Source organism: Embiotoca jacksoni, unplaced genomic scaffold (assembly GCF_022577435.1).
Source record: "Embiotoca jacksoni isolate LCO1_2020_lvr unplaced genomic scaffold, fEmbJac1.0.p SCAF_21, whole genome shotgun sequence".
In the NCBI taxonomy this organism is placed as follows: Eukaryota; Metazoa; Chordata; class Actinopteri; family Embiotocidae; genus Embiotoca; species Embiotoca jacksoni.
The window spans coordinates 9,376,719-9,386,229 of NW_027185352.1; the positions used below are offsets into that span (position 1 = coordinate 9,376,719).

General features: G+C 43.5%; 2 protein-coding genes across 3 annotated transcripts in view; both read left to right on the forward strand.

The window, feature by feature from the left end:
* Positions 1-50: 50 nt before the first annotated feature.
* zcrb1 (zinc finger CCHC-type and RNA binding motif 1) lies at positions 51-2,879 on the forward strand. 2 transcript variants are annotated; one of them, XM_069156805.1, is made up of 8 exons: positions 51-181; positions 281-406; positions 524-552; positions 1,511-1,622; positions 1,756-1,863; positions 1,995-2,104; positions 2,184-2,259; positions 2,547-2,879. In XM_069156805.1, the coding sequence occupies exons 2-8, from the start codon at positions 323-325 to the stop codon at positions 2,691-2,693; spliced, it is 666 nt and encodes a 221-aa protein (XP_069012906.1). In that variant the 5' UTR covers positions 51-181; positions 281-322; the 3' UTR covers positions 2,694-2,879. The 2 variants fall into 2 exon arrangements, with proteins under 2 accessions (XP_069012906.1, XP_069012907.1); XM_069156806.1 differs by having other exon boundaries at positions 315-406.
* A 1,314-nt stretch (positions 2,880-4,193) lies between these two features.
* The window catches only part of yaf2 (YY1 associated factor 2), a 15,830-nt gene continuing 10,512 nt past the window's right edge, over positions 4,194-9,511 (forward strand). The window contains exons 1-2 of the mRNA XM_069156808.1: positions 4,194-4,358; positions 4,853-4,978. Coding sequence (XP_069012909.1) covers positions 4,333-4,358; positions 4,853-4,978 — 152 coding nt within the window. The 5' untranslated portion in view covers positions 4,194-4,332. The remainder of the gene's footprint in view (positions 4,359-4,852; positions 4,979-9,511) is intronic.

Genomic DNA, 9,511 nt, shown 5'->3' on the forward strand with positions numbered 1-9,511 from the left:
ATCAGCACGCGACGCGCAGACGCGGCGTTTGGTTGCCCGTTTTTTTTTTTTTTTTTTTCCTAAATGGCGGTTTATGTACCCCGGTAGAGACACAGAGACAACAACAACAACAAATAATAATACTAACCTGTCGTTTTAAACCAGTCGAGGTCGTTTTTCTACCCAGGTGGACGTTGCGTCGGTAAGTCGTTTGTTCAATACGGTATCTTTTGCTTGAAGTCACGATGCAACTTGTGTAAAGGAAGTGGTTTGTGATTATTTGTTTTAATTTGGGGGAAAGGGGGGTGTCTTTTATTTTTGTTTTGTTTTTTCAGCGTCCAGGATGAGCGGGGGTTTGGCACCGAGCAAAAGCACCGTGTACGTGTCGAACCTGCCGTTTTCTCTGACCAACAACGACCTGCACAAGGTGAGTTGGTCCCCATACGTCATGACAAGTGTTTGTCAGTGTCGTGAAACATGCAGCCTGTCTTGTTATATATATATTTATATATATATATGTATATATATATTTGTGTCCTTTCAGCTATTCACCAAATATGGAAAAGTTGTAAAGTAAGTGATGTCTGTTGTTGTTATTATTATTATTCTATACATATTAAAGGGATGTAAAAACTCAAACAGGGTGAGCGTTGGGAAGGTCACATTTGAAAAGTAGTAGGTTACAGATTACTAGTTAAACATGTCACTATTTTAATTACTTCAAAGTAAGTTGTAACATTTGATGCCTTTTCTGACAAATATTCAAAACTGGGTCATACATTTGAAAAGCCCTGAAAGACAAATGTAAACTTGGCAGTATGAACAGCGCAACACAACAGAGCTCGACGCCGATTGCTGTCGCAAGTTCTTCAATATAACTTGAATTAAAATGGTAATGTTTTGGATTTAAAGCACGACCACCAAAACAAACCACGAGTATGTAGATCACAACTGACTGCAGTAAAGGATTCATTCAGGTTGACTCCATGCTCAGTGATGATACAACTATGAAAAGGGCTGACTACAGTTCATTAGGTTTTTCACACTGGTTTCTGAATGACTCCTTTCATTACTGCCTTGGTGTGTTTGCTTCAAGCAATGCCAGTGATTTAGCAGAAATTAAACAGGAACCAACCAAAATCTAGGTTTAAAACTTGAGCACACACTGCCACATGTATGGAGCTTTTCTACATGTAGAAATAATTCCTCTGAAAAGATGCAAAGTAACAGAATGAATATTAAATTCTACATGTGAGCTTTTTTTTTTTTTTTTTTTTTTTACAATAAATAGCATTTTCAGATGTCACCTCCTCGTCATCGCCAACATTCAGAATAGGAACTTTAATTGAATTACATATTTTTTTCCCTCAGTAACGGATTGCAATTACATTTGTGTTGTAATTGAATTACATGTAAAGAGTTACTTCCCAACACTGTCAGTTAAAAACTCTGAATACTGGCCAGTAATGATGTTTTAGCGACCACTTAAGTTTTTTCTTATAGCTCCTATTAACGGTCGCGTTTATCTCAGGGTTACAATCGTTAAGGATAAAGACACGCGCCAGAGTAAAGGGGTGGCGTTTGTTCTCTTCCTGGACAGAGAATCAGCTCATAACTGTGCAAGAGCAGTTAACAACAAACAGGTGAGGCTGAATTGTTCATGTTTTGTTACATCACTGTGCCTAAGGTCGAGTCTACTTGCTAGTGATGTTTCGTGAACGGGTGTCGACTCGTCTGAATGAAGTGTGTGTGTGTGTGTGTGTGTGTGTCTCTCAGTTGTTTGGCAGAACAGTAAAAGCCAGCATCGCTGTCGACAACGGGCGAGCAACTGAGTTTATAAGAAGACGGAATTACACAGACAAGTCCAAATGCTACGAATGTGGGGTCAGTGCATATTCAACCTTTCTTTTTCCTGTTAGATTAAATTAGGATTTTCGAGTGTCATCATTATTCCGTCCTTTCCGAACGAAAACACATGTCGAACAAGTTGTGTGTTTTTAAATGAAACATCTCAGGACACGGGACACCTGAGCTACGCCTGCCCCAAAAACATGCTGGGAGAGAGGGAACCTCCGAAAAAGAAAGAAAAGAAAAAGAAGAAAAAGACTCAACAACCTGAGCACGTGTAAGTATTTTATGGCAGATAGCTTGAGATATTTTGCAATGGGCTGTGTCACAGTACTTCTATTTATTTTCCCTTTTAGTGAAGAAGAAGAAGAAAGTGAAGAAGACGGTGAAGACCCAGCCTTAGATAGTCTAAGTCAAGCCATAGCTTTTCAGGTAAGTGTGCAGTGGAAGACAACAAATAAAATCTGGTCATCTTTTGATTTGATTTAGGTTTTTGCATTATGAGTCACAAAATGATGTTAAGGGCAGTCTGTGTCGTGTGTGTGTGATAAAAATCAGCTGCAAATCCAACACACTGAGTGAAAAAAGGGGAAGATAAAATGTTACTATAAATGTATTAAATAAAATTTAGGCTGTTGAAACTAGAAGAGGTCTTCAAACATTTATATTATCTGTAAGCGGTGACATATTTTCCTCATCTTTTTTTACTCCCTCTCCAGCAAGCCTGTATTGAAGAAGAGGAGACAAAGCGCAAGAAGCAGCGAGTTGTTTCTCAAGAGGGCAACGCCTCAACATCCTCTGACTCGAAGAAACCAAGAATCAAAAAGAGTGCATACTTCAGTGACGAGGAGGAGCTCAGTGACTGATAATACACAAGGACTTCAGCAGCTAATTATTTGATAAATACTGTATATATTTCGTGTTTAAGTTGTTTTGAGTTACAGAAGGGCTGTTAGGATATGATTCCAGTGGGATTTTCTGTAAGGTTGTTCCGAAATGGATTTTTTTTTTTTTACATCAGTCAATAAAGTGTTTTTTAATGACAAACCAAATTTGCAGTTGAGTATTGACTGCAAAATCAGTTAAAGAATGCAGAAAGACGTTATTTATGACATGGCGTTGTTAATAGAAAGATTATTTTTCATAAATGTTTCAATATGTCTTTCAATGTCAAAGGTGGTGATAAATATGTCAGTAAAGTATTAACTGCTGTAATCTTAATGACCAACAGCCAAAACAGTACAAAATAAAATGCAAAATTTACAATTAATTTAAAATTTCACATGAAAAAAAAAGAAAGCCCTTCATTACCATAAGGATTAAACTATCAGCAAAATGAGAAGGAGTAACCATAAACCTCTTGTCCTAAACTAAACTGTACATATACATGGTTAGATGAAAATGCTGCAGTCGGGGTTCCCCTGCAGTAAAATCCCTTCGTCGGGAGATGACGGAGACATCCAGTTAGTTGTCCTTGATATGAAAAGGGTTGGGGACCCCTGACTGTCTCGTCTGTTCGCTTCGAAATGTGGCTTTTGATTCCCGCTTGCGTCAGCACGCAAATTTAAAAAAAAAAACAAAAAAAAAAAACGGGATTTCCCTGATGTTTTATGCGTGTGTGATAGAAAAAAAAAATAATTGCGGTGGCTTTTCTGCAGGCTGCGAGGATGCAGGGATCTGAAAGGATTCGCGGTACAGTGATCTGATTTGAGCTGCATCCCACATTCATTGCTGTAGACGCAGAGCATTAGTTACTGTGGTTTTTGTTGCATTCAAGTACTGTCGGAACACTTTAAAATGTAGAGCTCATAACAACGAGGGTGGATAATTGCTGTACGTAAACAAACATATTTCTCTAAGATGTGACGACTATAAGTAGAAATATGGATTAACTGCATGCCACGCGGTCGTGTGTGTACGTTGTGTTTACTGCACGTTCATGTTGCTAAATTCAGTTTATTCTATTATTTTTCAGTTTATGAGATTTTTTTTTTTTTTTTTAATAGCATACGCTGCTGTTTCTGTACCCGACGTGAATAAAGACGTTGGGCGTTTAAATCGAAACACGAGGTGATTTTTTTTTTTTTTTCCCTCAGGTGTGTTAATATCTGAAATCACCTACGGTATTTGCTTCGAGAGAAAAACCTGTGTATAGAGGACTGTGTAATAGATCTAGGAAAAGACTGGTTACGATAACCTGTCCCCGTCTATCAATAATAATCAAATAAGGGTGCCAAATATATACGTTAATAAACAAGAGTTGGGAGTTTACATTGGGTCCGTGAAGGCGGCATTGATTCATCAAGAGGAATGTCAGCCTCGGGAAGTAACCCGGCCTCTGATTGGCCGCGGCGAGTCACGTGACCATTTCCCAAGCGGAGTTTCCACGACAGCTGGAAGCCGAGCGGCACGGGCGCATCGCTTCTTTGCTAAAAAAAATAATAATAATTTGAAATTACACGACTTCTGCTCGTCGCAGCACCTCCAGATAAACCCTGCTCTGGCATGGGCGACAAGAGGAGTCCCACAAGGTAACGACCGAGTCAGCGCGTCCTCAATATTCAAGGCTAAAGTAAAGGGAGGGGAGCGGACATCGGCGAGCGCACGGGGGTGAAAAAAAAAAAAAAAAAAATTGGTTTTTCTCTACGGTCTCTCTCCCTCTCGCTCTCTCACTGCGTGTGTGCGTGCGTGCGTGTGTGTGTGTGTGTGCGTGCGTGTGTGTGTGTGTGTGTGTACGCGCGTGTGCGCTAATGGCGCGCGCGGGTGTTAAAACCTCATCGCCAATTACAGTGTCGGATCACAGCGCGCTTGCAGATGATTTCCTAAATCCTGTAGGCTTACCCAGATGTTTGCTAACGATAGCCTTCGCGGATGAGAGCTGAACTCACACTCGTGTCTATTCTCTCCTCTCCTCTCGCTTGCCTTCTCTTTTCGTTGTGTTCGTTTTCTTTCTCTCTCTCTCTCTCTCTTATTTATTTATTTTAATATTTTTTTTTTCATTACACATTTATTGTCTCCAAAAAAGGCCGAAGCGTCAACCGAAGACCTCCCCCGAAGAGGGGTTCTGGGACTGCAGCGTGTGCACGTACAAGAACACGGCAGAGGCTTTTAAGTGCATGATGTGTGATGTGAGGAAGGGCACATCAACAAGGTAAGGCGATGGCTATACATTACCTTTTTGGTGTCTTGTGCGTTACCGGGTCCCAGTTGGGAGGGGAAGGGGAGGGGAGGGGGGCACTGTGTCCCCCCCCCTCCCCTCCCCTTCCCTATCTCTAAGCCATATATGTGTGTATCTGTGCTATTGAGAGAATAAGAAGATTATGTTTGTCAGATATGTAACCCTACCCGCTGTTAACCATCCTACCTACAAAGTCAGGTCGCAGACATAAACAAACGTGGTACGGGTAAACTACCTTTCCTCTGCGTGTTACCCGCGTGAAAGAAAAACCCTCGAACTCGGTATGTTGATTTGTTAATTCCCCCCTCCCCGCCTCCCCTTTTTTTTTACGTCTCCTCTGAGCAGTTTGTTAGTCTCCCATGTTCTTGTGTTGACACTGACCTCCGTGAAATGAGGAAGAGAGGGACGGCTTGCTCTTAAACATCCATCTTGTTGCCCTGGAGACATTTGTAACAGTGGCGGTGGTGGTGGGGGGGGGGGACAGAGGGGGACTTAGATGCCTCTTATAGGCACGCACATGACCTCACGCAACACGCACACGCACCAGGTAGTCGAGCACACACAGCATGAGGCGCGCACATACTGCTAGACGCACACGCACACACACACACTGCCTGTGGCAGATATTTCCCCAGACATCGGTGATTTGAAGCAGGAAATGACTGTTATTCCTGAGTGGCAGTCATTATCAGGGGGAGAACACAACAAAGAAGGGTGAAGGAGAGGAAGTGTAGCCGTTAGCTGTGGCTGAAGGAAACTGTGTGTGTTGTTACGTGATCTTTCTCTTTAATGCATCACTAATTATCCTCCTCTGCAGCAGCACAACTTTCCCCATGATTAAACTGCAACAGAAACAACAATGGATCAGTTGTCAGCTTTGATGCCTTTTTAGAATTTTGTGTGTGTGTGTGTGTGTGTGTTGGTGCATGCACTTAAATGCCTGCTTGTGTGTGTGTGTGCGCACTTATGTGTGTGTGTGTGTGTGTGTGTGGGTGGACTAGTTGTGAAAAGAGGTTGTCAGAGCAGCTGCCAGACAGACAGCCATAGCTCATTACTATGCAACAGCTTAATCAGCCTGCTGTCATCAGAGAGACACACACACACACACACACGCACACACGCACACACGCACGCACGCACGCACACACACGCGCACTCACTCATGTACAGATGCACTTAACATGCAAATTTTCCACATGACTGCATACATATTTGTACGCAAACACGCACACGTTCTTAATGTGCACAGCCATGAACACACACCCAAGTAGCTTCACACAGAGAGATTGAGCAGCAGTCGTGCTGTTATCATTGAGTCCAGCTTATTGCAACTCAGTGGTGATTGTCGAGAGGACACATCCGTCGACTCCGGTGTGCTTCTGTTGAAACACGCAGCTCGCCGCTTTGCCAAGAACCTGTCTGAGTCCACATGTCACCAAAAGGCTGTGCCATCCTTTGTCTTCCCCATCAGGAAGTTGGCAAGAGCACGAGAGGGAGAATTCTTCACCACACCCCTGACACCCGGCGACAAATTAAGAAAATGTCCGTGCGAAGGTCTTCTTTAATGTTAATAACATCTTGTCCTCCAAGCTGCGGTGCTGCAGGACTGTAGTAGTAGTAGTAGTAGTGGTGGTGGTGGTGGTGGTGGTGGTGTTGTTGTCGAGCTCTTGCAGAAAGCCAAACAAACACACATGGGCTCATACTGCAGCAAAACGGCCACACAGGTGGTCGCAGCTGTTAATGACCAAACACAACAGACAAGTGGATTTCTCGGCGAGCAAGCCGAGGGTGCTAAAGGGCAAACGACATGCAGAATATAAATGCGGGGCACGGCGAATTCCCCTTGCTGGTTGCTAAACAAGCATGACTGGGCTTTTGCTGCCAAGTAATGAATTAATGCTCGACACAGGCGTGAAGCGTCCAGCGGTTGGAGGAGGTGTCCCACAGCCTGAAGGTCACAGCCACACACTTTAGGAGCGCTAACTTTGACACACGAAATACCACTTTGCCAACAAGGAGTAGAGGTGATGGATGCTAAAGGGGGGGGGGAGGAGGAAGAGAGAACATTTCAGGAAGAGGTAGAGAAATAATTTAAGATGAAGAGTGTTTGCATGTGCAGTAGATATCCGTCAGGAGAGGACGATGAATGTTTTATGAGGGGGAGGTTTCGCCGTCCTCGCTGCCCAGATCCCCGCGATGTGGAGAGATGATCTACTGCAGGGGCCCAAAGCCGGCAGGCTGATTGAAAGCACGTCGTCGAGGCCGTTCGACTGCAGACAGGGACGCATCAGCAGAATTGGACTCGCTTATCGGAGGAGGTCGAGCAAATGGAAGCGCGAGACGGTTTGACGAAGTGGCAACGGGCTGATCTACTAATTCCGTCAGCAGCTCGGAAACCCGTCGCGCACAAACGGAAAGTTTAGTTTTCCGTACTCAACGTGCGCCTCCATTTTTAGAGAAACGACTCTGTTCTGCAGCCATTTGTGCAGATTAATACGGAAAAATATTATTGCTCTTCTACTGCAAGCTTACACTATTTAATTAAAGCAGTCTTAGAGGAGCTTTGGGATCACAACATGGCATGCAGTCTCATTACTTTAAGACTTTGCCGAGAAAAAAAAGTGAGACATTTTTATCTCCCTGCTACTCTTTGGGCTCAGGCCCAGCCTCTGAAAACAAGCGTGATAGATGGACGTCACGGTGCAGCGGCGTGGTACTCGGAGGGGCTGTCTCGGGAGGGGAAGTGCAAGGTCACAGGTTTGATTCCTTCATCGGCAGAGTGTCCTCAAGCAAGGCACTGAAGGCCCCCAGTGAGTCATCCTGACGCTTAAAGCATCCAATGAAAGACGAGACGCGTTTCAGAGGTAATTCCATCGCCTTGTGTTTGGAATAATAGCTGAAAATGTCTTGTGAAGTGGTGCTGACGGGCAGCTATTAAACCGAAACATCGTCCTTTCGACAAAGTCTACCGGGTATAATAGAGCAGCGTGTGACCTTCTCTGGTGTCGACACCACCTGCATCTGTTCACTGAGCTGAGCTCTGACAAGTCGGACCCAGCAGGGAAACGCTCTGCCTTCAGGAGCCTGTTTTGGCAGCGTCATATTTCTGCAGGTCAGGACAGTGAGCTCGATCATGTTCCTATTAGTTCTCTCTTGTTTGCGTTCACCCTCTCTCCGCCTTTATCTCAACGATCGGTTGTTTGCGCTCTTTCTGTGCACCCCCCCCCATCACCTCCCACCCCCACCGAGGGGGAGTTGAACTTAACCCCAGGCCGTCTCTCGGTGCCAGAATGACTGATGTGCAGGTTATTTCGTCAGCTGCACCTATAACAAGAACAAGCCATTCCGGCTGGCTGGGAACCTGTCGGCGTTTGGCTGTTTCAGAGGTTGTTTTTATCATCCTCCGCAAACGCTCACCCTCACAGTTCATGTGCAGTCCACACACACTAGAAACTGGGCTGCAGTTTGTGCATTGGGCTCAAATGCAATTTGTTCACCTGCCGTAGAAACGCAGCTTCCAACACGAGAAGTCGAGAGTATCTGGTGCAGGGATGGAAGCAAATTGTAGTTTAAACATTACAAGCAGATAAACTCCAAACTGAGAAAGAACACAGGCAAGTTAAAGATGTGTTAAAGCAAGTAGCTGTTTAGCCAATACCTAACATTGATGAAGAGTCCACCACGTGCTATTTACTTCCAGAAAATGTCCAAAGATCTTCTGTTCACAGTGATGCAGGACAACATTTTTTTTTTTACTTGAAATATGATAATGATTCATTGTCTTCACGTTGCATAATCAACACATTGTTTCAATTCTGCCTGAATAAATATAAACAATAGATAGATTCTGATGGAGATATCGGTTATCAAATTTTTTTGCCATTTTGGCATGAACTTTATGAATCCAGCCAGTGAATTGTTTCAGTCGATATCAATCAGAAACGGAAGATAGCGATCAGCCTGCCGCATCTGTCTGATTATGTGAAACAGAGATTGTGAGACTCGCAGAGACTTGCAAAGACAAAAAGAAATCCCTTTTATTGCAAAAAGAAATTGATTTATTATCTTATTTATTATCTTGCAGAACAGATGCATTGATAAAAATGTGTGCAACTGCGATAGAATCGTAATTTTTCATTGTAGAGGGAAAAGCTTCCCGAGTAAAAAAAAATATGTCTATTTAAAATGCACAATGCAAAGTGAGCTTTTATGTATGTGATATTGAATCGCATGAGTACACTAGAATACTTGATTAAAGAGTTTCCCTTTGGCGATAAAAGCTTATTAGCATACAGCATAAAGATAAAAGCATAAGGTCATATTATGCATATATTGGAGTCTGTGTAAGGGCAGCCCTTTACACATTAGCACCCTTTTTCCACCTGATTCTGCCAAGCTGCCAAGGTATGTTGACCTACGATCATTTTACACACGACCAAAATGGATCCCCGTTTGGCTGCTTTGTTATTGGGCCTGTCGCGATTCTTGCATAATGGCCTGATTGCC

Bases quoted from the DNA above. Each gene is read 5' to 3' on its own strand.
- zcrb1 (XM_069156805.1), top strand. From the start codon at position 323: ATGAGCGGGGGTTTGGCACCGAGCAAAAGCACCGTGTACGTGTCGAAC. The intron at 553-1,510 runs GTAAGTGATGTC...CGTTTATCTCAG, and splicing joins AAATATGGAAAAGTTGTAAA to GGTTACAATCGTTAAGGATA. The intron at 2,260-2,546 runs GTAAGTGTGCAG...CTCCCTCTCCAG, and splicing joins GTCAAGCCATAGCTTTTCAG to CAAGCCTGTATTGAAGAAGA.